This window comes from Salvelinus fontinalis, chromosome 4 (genome assembly GCF_029448725.1).
Source record: "Salvelinus fontinalis isolate EN_2023a chromosome 4, ASM2944872v1, whole genome shotgun sequence".
Lineage (NCBI taxonomy): Eukaryota > Metazoa > Chordata > Actinopteri > Salmoniformes > Salmonidae > Salvelinus > Salvelinus fontinalis.
Window position 1 is genome coordinate 76,060,701 of NC_074668.1, and position 18,953 is coordinate 76,079,653.

Sequence of the window (18,953 nt, forward strand, 5' to 3'; positions counted from 1 at the left end):
AGGGAAGGAAGGAGCTGGGTTACCGGAGAGGAGGAAACTCACCTCTCTCACAGCATCAGGAGTCGTCTGATCTACAGCTACTTAATGTCAGCAACTACTGAGCTCAGTACAGTCAAGTAACAGTCAGAACTGAGTTTAAGAATGGCCCCCATCTCGGTCTACGCGACACACAAATACAGTAGGCTATTAAAACACACTGACAAACCCTACAAAACATACACGCTTTGTGAATGTACACGTTCTTGGGCATAACAGTGACATAAAAAAAAAAATCACAGCAAGCACAACATCCCACACAGCCATACTTTCTGAATTGTGGGCTCGTCATAAAACATCAAATGACTAGAAACCCTTACAGGCGGGTTGTGCTCCACAATGACAAACTTAGACATTTCATGATGTTTTTCGGCATTCTTCTCCTGAGAAACTCTCATGAAACAGAAGGAGTCCAGTTTTACTAAGATTCATCCCGACCGTTTTGAAAGGCAAAAACGACCAAGCTTTGTTACATACAGACATTCAAATTCACTTTATTTACTTTCTCTCCTATTCACACCCAGTTTGGTGATGCAATAACACCTCAATGGTCCCACAGGAAAGAAAAAAACCTTGTCAAAACAAACAGGGCTGGCTCAGCAGGGTGTGAACAGAACAGAGACCAGTGAATTAATGGTGGCTTGCTTACCAGCAGACGCCTGCAGTACCCAAACCTCCTGCTGCCATCCTCTCCAGTCAACATGAACGAGAAGGTCTCACTGTACAGACACACACACACACACACAGTCTCTGTTATAGTCAAACCAGCATACAGATTGTAGAGATTGAACAGTGATCAAAGGAAACGTAGTGTTGGATCTCATTCACACGTTAGGGTTGGTGAAGTAGCACAGTCTCTGTGGCGGAGAGAGAAGACTGTTTTAGGGACCCACGTTGTCAGGAGCAGGAGTGAGAGTAAGAATCTACCAGGATTTCATGAAGACAATGGCATTACATTTTTGTGTTTTCTTCTTAATTTTACTCGTTGATATTTACACATCTAATCATACTATCGATTTGTTCGTTTTTTAACCTTAAATCTATATATGGAACACTTGTGCATCACAACTGATTAGTACCCATCTGGTTCAGGCAAGGAATGGGACTAATAGGCCAACAGTGTGGTGGTGAGCTTTCCTCTGTGACGCAGTGGGGTTGTATAGTAATCTGTACTGTACCTGCTGTATTCAGACACTGGGGTCCAGTCCTTGGCATCTGGAAAGCAGAACTGGGGGATAGCTTTGAGTCTCTGCTCTGCCTCCCTCATCAGCTTGGTGGGCCTCTCTAGCTGTGAGACGAGAAAGGAACAGGAAACGTCTCAGTCAGAAACAGACCCAGACGCTTACAGTCTACTGAGTCTGTCCTCTTTACAGGGTCCCCAAAAACGTCCCCTACAGTAAGAATAAATGACCAGCCTAAGCATTCTCCCACACAGGGTCAGTGCCTCCTCCCCTTATCACCCCCAACCCCCCTCTCTACCCCCTCTCCCCCCGACGTCATTGGGTCAGGCTTTTCTCTGGCAGAGAACCAACATACCGATATCTCCCAGAGGATTCTATCACTGAACCAAATCTTAAATAACTTAAAAAGAGATCTTTGAGTAAGTAAACACTTAACTACCATAGAAACCGTTTCCTGGTTACACCACTTACTGTCAATAAACTCCGAAAACTCCCTCAACCCGTATGTTACGGCCATGGCCCTACTCTTCAGAAATATCTGCATCAACAATGGCTTCAGAAAGTATTCACACCCCTGGATTTTTTCCCACATTTTGTTGTGTTACAGCCTGAATTTAAAATGTATTACATTTAGATTTTGTGTCACTGGCCTACACACAATACCTCATAATGTCAAAGCGGAATTATATTTTTAGAAACATTTACAAATAAAAAAAACATTTAAAGCTGAAATGTCTTGAGTCAATAAATATTCAACCCTTTCGTTATGGTAAGCAAAAACAAGTTCATGAGTAAAAATGTGCTTAACAACTCACATAAAGTTGCATGGACAAAAATTGTGTTTAACATAATTTTTTAATGACTTCCTCATCTCTGTACCCACACACTGTAACGGCTTTCGTCTGGTGAAGGAGAAGAGGACCAAGGTGCAGCGTGGTAAGTGTTCATTTTAATAAACAAAATAAACTGAACACTGAAATTACAAAAATAATAAAGAGCGAGAACGAAAACCAAACAGTTCTGTAAGGAATATGCACAAAACAGAAAACAATCACCCACAACCAAAATGTGGAAAACAGGCTACCTAAGTATGATTCTCAATCAGAGTCAACGATCGACAGCTGCCTCTGATTGAGAACCATACCAGGCCAAACACAGAATTGGAAAACATAGAAAAACAACATAGAATGCCCACCCCAACTCACGCCCTAACCAAACCAAAATAAAGACATAAAAAAGGAACTATGGTCAGAACATGACACACACATACAATTATCTCTAAGGTCCTTCAGTCGAGCAGTGAATTTCAAACACAGATTCAACCACAAAGACCAGAGATGTTTTCCAATGCCTTGTAGAGAAGGGCACCAATTGGTAGATGGGTAAAAAAATTAAACAGACATTACACTTCGGATGGTGTATCAATACACCCAGTCACTACAGTCCTTCCTAACTCAGTTGCCGGAGAGGAAGGAAACCACTCAGGGATTTCACCATGAGGTCAATTGTGACTTTAAAACAGTTACAGAGTTTAATGGCTGTGATAGGAGAAAACTGAGAATGGATCAACAACACTGTAGTTACTCCACAATACTAACCTAAATAACGAAATGAAAATAAGGAAGCCTTAACAGAATAAAAATCTTCCAAAACATGCATCCTGTTTGCAATAAAGCACTAAAGAAAAACTGCAAAACATGTGACAAAGAAATTAACTTCATGTCCTGAATACAAAGTGTTATGTTTGGGACAAATCCAACACAACACATCACTGAGTACCACTCTTCATATTTTCAAGCATGATGGTTGCATCATGTTATGGGTAGAATTATCATCGGCAAGGACTGCACAGGGTTTAAAAAAAAAAAAAAATAAACTAAATAGAACTAAGCACAATCAAAATCTTAGAGGAAAACCTGGTTCAGTCTGCTTTCCAACAGATACTGGGAGACAAATTCACCTTTCAGCAGGACAATAACCTAAAACACAAGGCCAAATATACACTGGAGTTGCTAACCAAGACAACATTGAATGTTCCTGAGTGGCTTAGTTACAGTTTTGACTTAAATCAGCTTGAAAATCTATGGCAAGACATGAAAATGGCTATCTATAAATGATCAACAACTAACTTGACAGAGCTTGAAGAATTGAAAAAATAATATGCAAATATTGTACAATCCAGGTGTGCAAAGCTCTTAGTAGACTTACTCAGAAAGACTTAGCTGTAATCGCTGCCAAAAGTGATTATAACATGTACTGACTCAGGGGTATGAATACTTATGTAAATTTGATATTTCTGTATTTGCTTTTTTTTTATGTGCTAAAATTTCTAAAAACCTGTTTTCACTTTGTCATTATGGGGTATTGTGTGTAGATGAGTGGTATTTTTTATTTATTATTAATTTTGAATTCAGGCTTTAACACAACAAAATGTGAATAAGTCAAGGGGTATGAATACTTTCTGAAGGAACTGTATGTGCTGGACTAATGTGGCCATAATGGCTACTAAAAGTAGATTAGATAACACAAGACGTTTTTGACCGCCAAAATCAATATTGTTCTGTATGAAAATGAGCCACTTTCAATTCTATTTCAACATGCAAACAACATTGGTAAGGGTCTCCGACCTCCATATATCACAGATCTCAGCATACATATTTCTGTAGGTCCAGTGAGTAATGTCTCAGAAGAAACAGTTATTTACTAGCACCCCTTCCTGTTTAAATCTTTTCTCTCACTTAAGGGACTTGACACTGCTGTCTGACCCATGACCAAGGGGCCCGAGGGGCCAGAATACAGTTTGGTTGTTCCCTTACCTTGGGGAACTGGTAGGTGACTTCGGGAAAGAAGGAGCTTTTGGTGGGCTTCTTCTTGAGGGACACCACCACAAAGTACTCAAACAGTTCCCTCTCCTGCCACTCAATCAGCTGCAGCTCCAGTGTGCGGTAGCTAGGGGCCCTCCGCAGCATTGACTGCAGCTTCAGCAGCCTCTGGGTGTGGGCTGGGGAGAGAAGAGAGAGGGATATGGACAGTTCAATCTTCAGCACAGGGTTGTATTGACAAAATGCATATCCCAAACACTGTGTACACACAACTGACACCAATCACAGCAAATAGTGCACTACAAGCCATGAAGACTGACAAAGAGCTTACAGTCCAACATCCACTTCCCAGCTAACGAGACACATTCCCATAACTAATGAAATGTTACCATTGGATTCCCCTTAGGTTGAGAGAGAACATAATGAGAGAATGTTATCCAAACATTATTGGAACATATTTAGTCAAGCATGATGTTTCCAAAACCATGTTACGATGTAAAAGGAAATCAAACATTCAAGGACCCCTGAAAAGTTGCCAGGCGGTTCCTGGGATGATAAAAAAAAAATAAAAAAAATAACAAAATGCTTTGAAAACCAAACAAATGGAGGTTAAATGATTGTTATCTCTAACCTACCAAAAGCATTCTGGGAACCAAAACTTAACCGGATTTAAAACGTTAGCTGGGTTTCAACACACTGATTAAACCTCTATACTCACACATGTTTATCCTCACACAGTCCAACACATAACAACCTAAACACAGATTAGAGAGAAATACAAACCTTATAGTTCACCATAACTGTCATCACAGATGGCTTGTGTTTAAAACAGAGTATGAACAGAATCAGCAACGAGTTCGGACATAGTGCATTTAGTATTTATTTGAAAGAATGACAGTTGTATAGTCTATAGCACATCCATGACATCTTCATTTTGCCTTTCAGTTACATTTCTGTGATCCCTTTGGTCACAAGTCACTTGATCGATGTCTCGTTCCAAACACCGACTTGTCAAAACAGAGACGTGCGCTTGTTGTATCTGCTGTGAGTGGGACAAATCCTCTGTCTGTGCAGAAACACCAAGTGCACCATTGTTCTCCAGGGACTGAGCTTCAACTGCATACTGTGACCTCTCACCTTTGAACCTGTCATCAGAGTCGCTCTCGCTCTCGCTGTTGTCATCTGTAAACAGATCGGAGAGAGAAAAAAGGTTTGTTTAGGGTCAGGGGTCAACTCTACAACTATGTTTATGCCATACAGATGAGATGACTGGGGGAGACACAAATATTTACTCCCTGATCCAGACAGTGGATGGAGAGAAGGAAGGGAGGAGCCCCTATGTACCTCTCAGAGATGCCGTCTCAATATTAGACAAGGACAGCTTCTTCAACCTCTTCTTCCCTCTCTTGGTAGAGTAAATGGAGTTGATTCTCTGGACAATCTGTAAACAGTGAGAGGAAAGGGGAAGCTCAGTGTGTGTACAACCTACAGTAGAGGACTATCTGATCTCCTGCGGTGAAACTCTTCAAAGTTGGCTCCATTCAGTGTGTGGGAGGAGGAAGAGATAGACATAAAATCCTTCTCAGTGCTCTCTCTCTCTCTCTGTATGTCCAGAACTATCCCTGGGATATGGCTTGTGTTTAAAACAAAGTATGAACAGAATCAACAAAGAGTTTCCATCCCAGTGCATTTAGGAATTATTCAAAAGAATAACATTTGTATAGTCTATAGCAAATCCATCTTCATTTTGCCTTCCAGGTAGATGCATGGCCCCGTAGATACATGGCTTACAAGAATAGAATAGTCCTTGAGGAGATCCTCATGGAGAGAACAGGTTTATTCCTACAGCCTGGAGTGTTTTATATTGTACCTTGGGGATCCTCCGGTGCCTACGGGAGGCCAGGGTGTCGCTAGCGCTGCTCAGGCTGTCATCCAGCAGGCAGCAGGGGGAGGGAGAGACCCCCAGTTGGGGCGGCAGCAGCAGCATGTCATCATGGCTGTGTCGCTTGGACAGGCGGGATGCCCGGTGACTCTTCTTGTCTGTGGGACCAGAGAGGCGCAGGGACTGGCTACTGGGCTTAGAGGGCAGCTGTGGAGGGGGAGAGAGAGGACAATACTGAGGCAGTGTCCCAGATGGCAACCTATTCCCTTTATAGTGCACTATTTCTGACCAGGGCCCATAGGATGACGCAATGGACCTTGGTTTGGTCTGGGATTGACTGAGGTTTTTGTCATGACAATAAGTAATCGTACCCAATAATACAATATATTTTCCTCACCGCACAGTGACCTCATTCCCAGTTGAACACAAGGAAATTCTAAATCATCTTTCCTACGACGAGACAGTGCCCATCCATATTAAAGCAGCAGAGCCAAACCTACATTTCCAGGCAGACTGACAGTATTTTACTGGAACTCCACCAGGTTTCAACATATCAAAAGGCTTCTGTAGCGCAAATAATGAGAAATCTAGCTGTGAAATAAGATTATTGGAGGATCCTGTCCAGGTTTCAGAGATCTAACTCCAGTCTGAGGGAGAGTTTTACTGCAGGAAAATACCTCAGTTCTGCTAGCTAGCTGGGTTACCTCGGGAGGTGAGTTGAGTTTCTGGGAGGTCCAGGTCCGGTTGCTTTCCGGTACAAAGCGGTTCTTCCGACCCAAACTCCTCCTCTTCAGGTCCACGTCCTCGTACGGGTTCTCCTTCTCTGTGTGACAACATTAAGAAAACAGATTAAGGTCTAAGATAACAGCAGCAGCTGTTCAGAAGGATCTGTTAAGGTTCAGGGAGAAGGAAGGTATTTGACTAGACAAGACAAAGCCACAGGGGCTTCAGGCCAGAGTCTGTGTGAGATGACGGGGGGCAGGAGAGGGAGTTGGGGGGCAGGAGAGAGGCTCCCAGTGGTGTAGCACAGATCAAATAAGTCATGCAGGGGCCAGGTTAAAGGTCACTCTCAACTGGCTGCTACAATGCCCAAATGTACTGTCTCTTTAAACAGTTAGTGTTGGCCCAGGGCCCCGGCGGCCCCGCTGGCCCCTGACCGACTGCACTGTGCCGAGACTCCCGGACACTGGGCTGCTACAATGCCCAAATGTACTGTCTCTTTAAACAGTTAGTGTTGGCCCCGCTGGCCCCTGACCGACTGCACTGTGCCGAGACTCCCGGACACTGGGCTGCTACAATGCCCAAATGTACTGTCTCTTTAAACAGTTAGTGTTGGCCCCGCTGGCCCCTGACCGACTGCACTGTGCCGAGACTCCCGGACACTGGGCTGCTAGTGGTGAGTCACGGCCGGAGTATGCAGGCTGTCTGCTGCGGGAGGAGAAGGGGAGGAGAGGAGAGGAGCGGGACATCCTCCTCCTCTTCCTCCTCCTCTCAGGTATCACTGAACTTCATTCTCACATCCTTTCAATGTGACTGTTGATGTAGAAATGTTCACTCAACATTTCAGAGGTGTTGCCCAAAGAGTTTTGGGTTTTCCCACTGCACACTGACGGCAATCTCACACAGCACTGCTTTCACTGATGTCACTTGGAAAAAGGCCAGCCAGCGTGTATAAAGACTTGTATAACACCCCTGCCCATGTCCACCATGTCCACATGCTCTGAGAATAGCATTTCAGCTGGGTCTGAAAAGGTTGTGAGAAAAAGGAACTGCACTAAAAAGGAAAACAGAGCCAGATGGTGTCGAAAGGCATGATGGAAAAGACTTGCAGTGAAAGACGAGAATGAGTCCTACAGCAGAGCTAGTGTCTGTTAAAAGAGACTACACTAAATCTACACTTCAGCATCTCAATGATGGAAGAGAATCCTATAAACGGAGGAACACCTTGAAGGCCAACGTTAAACTGTGCTAAATGTATCTGTTAAAGGTATCTGTTTTGTTAAAAGGGGTTCAACATTTATTGCCTATTTATGAACCATCTTAGTGAGATCATCAGAGCATTCTGCCATGTCATACTGAAAATGAAATTCCAGTCAGACTGGGCTTTTCCCTCTTCCCTCCCTATGTATTATCAGAGCTGATGAATACAATAACAAGCCTGGGTATAGCTGGGACCATAAACTGTAAATTGAGACTGACCATACCGATCACTAATCGCAGGCAGTTTGCTGATATTGTTCATTACGATAAGTAGCGTATACTACTTACAAACTATTGTAATATGGATGTTTGTCTGTATGGCCCAGCTCTAGGGCTGTATGGCCCAGCTCTAGGGCTGGACTGACTGACGTCTCAGTGCTCTGGACCCCATTCCACTGAAGCAGAGTAATGACAGCCTGCTGGGATGATGATATGTCTCCATGGCTTCTGACGCACTGGAGGGTACTAATCAACTGCTGTGGTTACTCACATCCAAACACACACACACACACACACACACACACACACACACACACACACACACACACACACACACACACACACACACACACACACACACACACACACACACACACACACACACACACACACACACACACACACACACACCTCTCCTGACCTGGCTGCACCCACACTGTGACTCGGCATCTGTTTACACAATAGGCTCTCTCTAGAGCGAGACAGAGGACAGACTATCTACACAATGTCAGGATAGGATTACCCCATAAAAGGGCTATGGACAGAATGTCCCTCGCCATCGAGTGGCTGCTACAGTGGCACCAGTCATTCATGTAATAAACAGAGATGTTCAGGGGACCAAAACGGGCTTGAGATCTGTCTAAACGTTTGGTGGCACCACAAACCATGCTGGAACTGTACAGTGTACATCCTTCAGAGAAGGCTTGTGACCACATGGGCCAAATTTGTTGGGAGATATATATAGTATTTTTGGAATCTAAATTGTTTAACACTCATACCTCAAAAATGCTACAAAACCTACATTATACATTCAACTGTAAATTAAAGAGAAATGCCATACTGTATTCATCAGCAATTCATAAATCTATGTGAAATGTATGATTACATAGACAAAACAAAGCATAATTATTCCAGTCAGCAGATTCCCATGCAGTGTTAGAGCAGAGATAATCTGGGTCAGACAGACAGGCCAGGGAGGCCATCTTACCTCACCACCACCACTGGTTATAATGATGTTAGAGAGACTCAGTTCAGCTTGGGGTTGATGACGCAGACATAATCCATTACTGCTGAGTCACTGTTGTGTACAGAACCTGATTCACCAGACGGGAAACCTATTCCCAGTGGCACTACGCTAATCAAACTATAGCTTGTCATAATATAACCATTTATACCATAAATCTTCTTAGGGATCGGTGTCCTGTCCACGGACGGTTGATCTAACGTAAGCTAATGTGATTAGCATGAGGTTGTAAGTAACAAGAACATTTCCCAGGACATACAGTTGAAGTCGGAAGTTTAGAATACACTTAGGTTGGAAAAACTCGTTTTTCAACCACTCAGCAAATTGGTTGTTAACAAACTATAGTTTTGGCAAGTCGGTTAGGACATCTACTTTGTGCATGGCAAGTCATTTTTCCAACAATTGTTTACAGACAGATTATTTCACTTATAATTCACTATATCACAATTCCAGTGGGTCAGAAGTTTGTGGGTCAATTGCAGGTGTACCTGTGGATGTATTTCAAGGCCTACCTTAAAACTCAGTGCCTCTTTGCTTGACATCTTGGGAAAATCAAAAGAAATCAGAAAGACCTCAGAAAACAATTTGTAGACCTCCACAAGTCTGGTTCATCCTTGGTAGCAATTTCCAAACGCCTGAAGGTACCACATTAATCTGTACAAACAATAGTACGCAAGTATAAACACCATGGGACCACGCAGCCGTCATACCGCTCAGGATGGAGACGCGTTCTGTCTCCTAGAGATGAACATACTTTGGTGTGACAAGTGCAAATCAATCCCAGAACAACAGCAAAGGACCTTGTGATGATGCTGTAGGAAACCGGTACAAAAGTATCTATATCCACAGTAAAACGAGTCCTATATCGACATAACCTGAAAGGCTGCTCAGCAAGGAAGAATCCACTGCTCCAAAACCGCCATAAAAAAGCCAGACTACGGTTTGCAACTGCACATGGGGACAAAGATCGTACTTTTTGGAGAAATGTCCTCTGGTCTGATGAAACAAAAATAGAACTGTTTGGCCATAATGACTATTGTTATGTTTGGAAGAAAAAGGGAGAGGCTTGCAAGCCAAAGAACATCATCCCAACCGTGAAGCACGGGGGTGGCAGCATCATGTTGTGGGGGTGCTTTGCTGCAGGAGGGACTGGTGCACTTCACAAAATAGATGGCATCATGAGGGAGGGAAAATTATGTGGATATATTGAAGCAACATCTCAAGACATCAGTCAGGAAGTTAAAGCTTGGTCGCAAATGGGTCTTCCAAATGGACAATGACCCCAAGCATTGTTCTAAGGTTGTGGCAAAATGCCATAAGGACAACAAAGTCAATGTATTGGAGTGGCCATCACAAAGCCCTGACCTCAATCCTATAGAAAATTTGTCAGCAAGGAAGCCTACAAACCTGACTCAGTTATACCAGCTCTGTCAGGAGGAATGTGGCAAAATTCACCCAACTTATTGTGGGAAGCTTGTGGAAGGCTACCCGAAACGTTTGACACAAGTTTAAAGGCAATGCTACCAAATACCAATTTAAAGGCAACGCTACCAAATACTAATTGAGTGTATGTAAACTTCTGACCCACTGGGAATGTGATGAAAGAAATAAAAGCTGAAATAAATAATTCTCTCTACTATTATTCTGACATTTTACATTCTTAAAATAAAGTGGTGATCCTAACTGACCTAAGACAGGGAATTTTTACTAAGATTACATGTCAGGAATTGTGAAAAACGGAGTTTAAATGTATTTGGCTAAGGTGTATGTAGACATATCTGCTATTGGCAGAAAGCTTAAATTCTTGTTAATCTAACTGCACTGTCCAATTCACAGTAGCTATTACAGTGAAAGAATGCCATGCTATTGTTTGAGGAGAGTGCACAATTTTGAACATGAAAAGTTATTAATAAACAAATTAGTCTTGATACAACATTTTGGACAAAATGCAATGGTTCATTGGATCAGTCTAAAACTTTGTCAATACACTGCTGCCATCTAGTGGCCAAAATCAAAATTACACCTTGGCTGGAATAATACATGCCTTTCTCTTGCATTTCAAAAATGATGGTACAAAAAAATACAAAGACACTGACTTCAGACTGACTTCACTGGCTTCTGAATTAAAAAACAGTGAATATTGGCAAATGTCCAGTCACTCAAGAATTCATTTGAGAGTCTCCTATCAGAGAGACTTGAAAAGCTGCAACATTATGTCTTACTGAAACATGGCTGGATGATGGCGCTATGCACGTAGTACCCAGTGGATTCTCCATGCAGTGGCAGGATCGGACGGCAGCTTCGGGGAAGTCAAAAGGAGGAGTGTGTTTTTTCATAAATAACAACTGGTGTGCTGCTTCCAGTGTGAAGGAAATATCTAGCTTTTGCTCACCCGATATAGAATACCTCACGGTAAGCTGCAGACCCTTTTATCTACCAAGAGAGTTCTCATCTGTAATTATCACAGCTGTCTACATCCATCCACAAGCCAACAGGCACTCACCTAACTGTATGGGGCCATAAACAAACAAGTGGTTGGGTGGAGAATTAAAACCATCCTACCTCACTTCTACCATCCTACCTCACTTAGCTCACTAAAGAACTCTAAAGCCAAAGATGTGTTTGGGCTGGACTTTACATTTCTTAAAAACTACAAAAAGTCACTCATTGGCCCCATTACTAAGGTCACCAACACATCTATTGGTCTCGGGGTGTTTCCAAGGGTATGGAAGTCGGCCATAATAACGGCCATCTTTAAATCAGGCGATCCTGCTAACGTGAGTAACTACAGGCCCATTAGTATACTACCTGTGGTGTCAAAGGTTGTTGAAAGGTATGTAGCAGAACAACTGATTGCCCACCTCAACAACAGCCCCTTCACATTACACTCCATGCAGTTTGGCTTCAGAGCGAAACACTCCACAGAAACGGCCAACTGCTTTCTTCTGGAAAATGTGAAGTCCAAGATGGACAAAGGGGGCGTTGTTGGGGCTGTGTTTCTGGACCTAAGGAAGGCTTTTGATACTGTTAACCATGAGATTCTCATCACAAAATTGTTCAAGTTCAACTTTCCCCAAATGCCTTGAGATGGATGAAATCATACCTTGAAGGCAGAACTCAGCGTGTCAGAGTGAGCAATGAGCTGTCGCCAACTCTTAGCTCTGATGTGGGCGTGCCCCAAGGGTCAATACTGGGGCCCCTCCTGTTCAGCCTGTACATTAATGATCTGCCTTCTGTCTGTACTGGGTCTGAAGTTCAAATGTATGCAGATGATACAGTGATATATGTACATGCAAAGAGCAAGCAACAAGCTGCACAAGAACTCACTACTGTACTGGTCCAGGTTACAAAGTGGCTCAGTGACTCGTGTTTGCATCTCAATGTGAAAAAAACTGTTTGCATGTTCTTCACAAAGAGGGCAACAGATGCTTCTGAGCCAGATGTCTGTGTGTCAGGGTAGAAGCTCCAGGTAGTATCTGATTTTAAGTACCTTGGCATTATACTTAATTCCAACCTCTCTTTTAAAAAGCATGTGAAAAAGGTAATTCAAATAACCAAATTCAACCCAGCTAATTTCCGATTTATACGAAATTGTTTGACTACAGAGGTAGCAAAACTGTACTTCAAATCTATGATACTCTCCTACTTAACATAATGCTTGACTAGTTGGGCCCAAGCTTGCTGTACAACATTTAAACCTATTCAGTCTGTCTACAAACAGGCTCTCAAAGTGCTTGATAGGAAGCCCAATAGCCATCATCACTGTTACATCCTCAGAAAGCATGAGCTCCTGAGTTGGGAAAATCTTGTGCAATACACCAACGCATGTCTTGTATTCAAGATCCTAAATGGCCTGGCTTCCCCTCCACTCAGTATTTTTGTTAAACAGAAAACACAAACATATGGCAGCAGATCCACAAGGTCTGCCATGAGAGGTGACTGTATAGTTCCCTTAAGGAAAAGCACCTAAATCCACTTTCTCTGTGAGAGCTTCCCATGTCTGGAATACACTGCCATCAGACACACATAACTGCACCACATATCACACTTTCACAAAATGCATGAAGACATGGCTAAAGGTCAATCAGATTTGTGAACATAATCCCTTGCTGTGTATTGCCGCTTTCCATGTTGTCTGTTGTCTGTAGCTTGTGAGGTGTTGAAACACTTTGTTGCTTTTATGAATTTTGTCTTGCTGCTTTTTGTTCTATGTTGCTCTGTCTATATGCTACGTCTTGCTTGTCCTATGTTGCTCTGTGTGTGCTCACTGCTCAATGATTGTCTATATTGTAATTGTTTTTAATAACCTGCCCAAGGACTGCGGTTGGAAATTAGCCGACTGGCTAAAACCGGCACTTTTACTGAAACGTTGATTAATGTGCACTGTCCCTGTAAAAAATAAAATAAACTCAAACTCAAACCAACACGTCTCCTGTGCCACTAATGGCACTAAAACTATGGACCACTTTTTTGCTACCTACAGAAATGCATACAAGGCCCTCCCTCGTCCTCCCTTTGGCAAATCTGACCATGACTCCATTATCCTGCTTCGTGTTTACAAACAAAAGCTCAAACAGGAAGTACCAGTGATGCACTGAATACGGAAGTTGTTGGATGAAGAAGACGGGAGGCTAAAAGACTGTTTTTCTAGTACAGACTGGAATATGTTCCGGGATTTAACCGTTAGCATTAAGGAGTTTACCACAACAGTCACAGGCTTCATCAATAAGTACATAGACTCTAAGAACGTATCAAAACCAAAAACTATGGATTACAGGCAATATCCACGCTGGGCTAAAGGCTAGAGCTACTGCTTACGAGGGACGGGACACAACAAAGAAAGCCCCTCCGACCTCCGACAAGACATCAAACATGCAAAAGGACAATATAGGAGGAAGGTGGAATGCAATCACAAGGCCGGAATACCAGGGCATGTTCTCAAAGCATGTGCAGACCAGCTGGCAAGTGTCTTCACAGACATTTTCAATCTCTCCTTGTCCCAGTCTGTAATCCCCAAATATTTCAAACTGAGAGAGCTCCAATGTAATCAGCCTAAATGACTATCGCCCTGTAGCACTCAGACCTGTAATTAAGAAGTGCTTTGAAAGGCTGGTCATGACAAACATCAACACCATCATCCCAGACAGCCTACACCCACTCCAATTTGCATACACCCCTGACAGATCCACAGATGAAGCAATCACAATTGCACTTCACACTGCCCTCTTCCACCTGGACAGGAGGGAAAATAACTATGTGAGAATGCTGTTCATAGACTACAGCTCAGCGTTCAACACCATAGTCGCCTCCAAGCTCATCACCAAGCTAGGGACCCTGGGACTGAACCCCTCCCTCTGCAACTGGATCCTGGACTTAGGCTGACCCTCAACCCTAGGGCCCCTCAGGGGTGTGTGCTTAGTTCCCTCCTGCACTCCCTGTCACCCACGACTGCATGGTCACGCACAACTCCAACACCATCACCAAGTTTGCTGATGACACGACAGTGGTAGGCCTGATCATGGACGACGATGAGACAGCCTACAGGAAGGACGTCAGAGACTTAGCAGTGTGGTGCCAGGACAACAACATCAGTAAGACCAAGGAGCTGATCGTGGACTATAGAGGAAATAGGGGAGAGCCCGCCACTATCCATGTTGACAGGGCTGTTGTGGAGCGGGTCGAGAGCTTCTAGTTCCTTGGCGTCCACTAAGGACTTAACATGGCTCCCAGACACCCGCACAGTCGTGAAGAGAGCATGGCAGCAACTCTTCCCCCTCAGGAGGCTGAAAGGATTTGGCATTGGCCCTCAAATCTTCAAAATGTTCTACAGATGTAATATTGAGAGCATCTTGACTGGCTGCATCAACGTTTGGTATGGCAAATGCATTGCCCTTGACCTCAAAGCGCTACAGAGGGGGGTGCGGACAGCCCAGTACATCACAGGGGCCGAGCTCCCTGCCATCCAGGACCTCTATATCAGGTGGCGTCAGAGGAAGGCCCAAAACATTGCCAAAGACTCCCAAACCATACTGCTGCCATCCGGCAAACGGAAATCAGCTCTCGAACCAACAGCTCGAGACAGCTTCTACCCCCAAACCACAAGACTGCTAAATAGCCAGACTGCTATATATGTAGTAAATTAATGGTACCCAAACTATCTGCACTGACTCTATCTTGCACTGACCCTACGTACACTCACTAGACTATATATACACACCATATACACACTCACTAGACTATATATACACACCATATACACACTCACTAGACTATATATACACACCATATACACACTCACTAGACTATATATACACACCATATACACACTCACTAGACTATATATACACACCATATACACACTCACTAGACTATATATACACACCATATACACACTCACTAGACTATATATACACACCATATACACACTCACTAGACTATATATACACACCATATACACACTCACTAGACTATATATACACACCATATACACACTCACTAGACTATATATACACACCATATACACACTCACTAGACTATATATACACACCATATACACACTCACTAGACTATATATACACACCATATACACACTCACTAGACTATATATACACACCATATACACACTCACTAGACTATATATACACACCATATACACACTCACTAGACTATATATACACACCATATACACACTCACTAGACTATATATACACACCATATACACACTCACTAGACTATATATACACACCATATACACACTCACTAGACTATATATAGACACCATATTCACACTCACTAGACTATATATACACACCATATACACACTCACTAGACTATATATACACACCATATACACACTCACTAGACTATATATACACACCATATACACACTCACTAGACTATATATACACACCATATACACACTCACTAGACTATATATACACACCATATACACACTCACTAGACTATATATACACACCATATACACACTCACTAGACTATATATACACACCATATACACACTCACTAGACTATATATAGACACCATATACACACTCACTAGACTATATATAGACACCATATTCACACTCACTAGACTATATATACACACCATATACACACTCACTAGACTATATATACACACCATATACACACTCACTAGACTATATATACACACCATATACACACTCACTAGACTATATATACACACCATATACACACTCACTAGACTATATATAGACACCATATTCACACTCACTAGACTATATATACACACCATATACACACTCACTAGACTATATATACACACCATATACACACTCACTAGACTATATATACACACCATATTCACACTCACTAGACTATATATAGACACCATATTCACACTCACTAGACTATATATACACACCATATACACACTCACTAGACTATATATACACACCATATACACACTCACTAGACTATATATACACACCATATACACACTCACTAGACTATATATAGACACCATATTCACACTCACTAGACTATATATACACACCATATACACACTCACTAGACTATATATACACACCATATTCACACTCACTAGACTATATATACACACCATATACACACTCACTAGACTATATATAGACACCATATACACACTCACTAGACTATATATACACACCATATACACACTCACTAGACTATATATACACACCATATTCACACTCACTAGACTATATATAGACACCATATTCACACTCACTAGACTATATATACACACCATATACACACTCACTAGACTATATATACACACCATATTCACACTCACTAGACTATATATACACACCATATACACACTCACTAGACTATATATACACACCATATACACACTCACTAGACTATATATACACACCATATACACACTCACTAGACTATATGTACACACACCATATTCACACTCACTAGACTATATATAGACACCATATTCACACTCACTAGACTATATATACACACCATATACACACTCACTAGACTATATATACACACCATATTCACACTCACTAGACTATATATACACACCATATACACACTCACTAGACTATATATACACACCATATACACACTCACTAGACTATATATACACACCATATACACACTCACTAGACTATATATACACAACATATACACACTCACTAGACTATATATACACACCATATACACACTCACTAGACTATATATACACACCATATACACACTCACTAGACTATATATACACACCATATTCACACTCACTAGACTATATATAGACACCATATTCACACTCACTAGACTATATATACACACCATATACACACTCACTAGACTATATATACACACCATATTCACACTCACTAGACTATATATACACACCATATACACACTCACTAGACTATATATACACACCATATACACACTCACTAGACTATATATACACACCATATACACACTCACTAGACTATATGTACACACACCATATTCACACTCACTAGACTATATATAGACACCATATTCACACTCACTAGACTATATATACACACCATATACACACTCACTAGACTATATATACACACCATATTCACACTCACTAGACTATATATACACACCATATACACACTCACTAGACTATATATACACACCATATACACACTCACTAGACTATATATACACACCATATACACACTCACTAGACTATATATACACACCATATACACACTCACTAGACTATATATACACACCATATACACACTCACTAGACTATATGTACACACACCATATTCACACTCACTAGACTATATATACACACCATATACACACTCACTAGACTATATATACACACCATATACACACTCACTAGACTATATATACACACCATATACACACTCACTAGACTATATATACACACCATATACACACTCACTAGACTATATATACACACCATATACACACTCACTAGACTATATGTACACACACCATATTCACACTCACTAGACTATATATAGACACCATATTCACACTCACTAGACTATATATACGCAGACCATATACATACACTCACTCATATACACTCCAACACAAAACCCACACACATTTACATACGCACACACACACACACACTCATATACACTCCAACACAAAGCCCACACACATTCACATACGCACACACACACACTCACTCATATACCCTCCAACACAAAACCCACACACACACACACACACACACACACACACACACACACACACACACACACACACACACACACACACATCATATGCTGCTGCTTCTTATTATCTATCATGATGACTAGTCACTTTACCCTGCCTTCAGGTACATATCTACCTCAAATACCACATACCTCTGCACATTGATCTGGTACTGGTACTTCCTTTTTATAGCTCCATTCTTGTGTATTTTATTTTATTCCTCGTGTTACTATTTGTAATAATTTTTTTTTATTCTGAAACGATGGGAAGGGCTCGTAAGCAAGCATTTCACGGTAAAGTCTACATCAGTTGTATCCAGCGCATGTGGCAAATTAAATTTGATTTTGAGAAGAGTCTTTATTTAATGTACTCATTGTTAGTGGGCTACTGCCTCAGACAGCTATGATCTCCTCACATAGTTGATTAAATGCTTCGAGAAGGGCTGTGTGTGTCTGAGTCCAAAGTGTCTGGGCTGCTACACGTTGAAATACGAGCGGAGAGGGACTAGAACATGGCTTATCTCCCATTGCTGTGGCTGCTGCGTCCAACGGAACATCTGACCTGTAAACCGCTGCTTAGCG

The 18,953-nt window shown here is 42.0% G+C and overlaps 1 protein-coding gene across 5 annotated transcripts in view; it reads right to left on the reverse strand.

The window, feature by feature from the left end:
• Positions 1-18,953, reverse strand: part of LOC129854416 (DENN domain-containing protein 2B-like) — an 88,422-nt gene that overhangs the window by 23,303 nt on the left and 46,166 nt on the right. For 4 of the 5 annotated variants that reach the window (XM_055921451.1, XM_055921450.1, XM_055921448.1 and 1 more), the window contains exons 5-12: positions 6,626-6,744; positions 5,910-6,128; positions 5,384-5,480; positions 5,177-5,221; positions 4,758-4,793; positions 4,034-4,218; positions 1,215-1,324; positions 686-755 (exon numbers count right to left, since the gene is read on the reverse strand). In XM_055921451.1, the coding sequence (XP_055777426.1) occupies positions 686-755; positions 1,215-1,324; positions 4,034-4,218; positions 4,758-4,793; positions 5,177-5,221; positions 5,384-5,480; positions 5,910-6,128; positions 6,626-6,744 (881 nt within the window). The remainder of the gene's footprint in view (positions 1-685; positions 756-1,214; positions 1,325-4,033; positions 4,219-4,757; positions 4,794-5,176; positions 5,222-5,383; positions 5,481-5,909; positions 6,129-6,625; positions 6,745-18,953) is intronic. The other variant, XM_055921449.1, reaches the window with a different exon arrangement.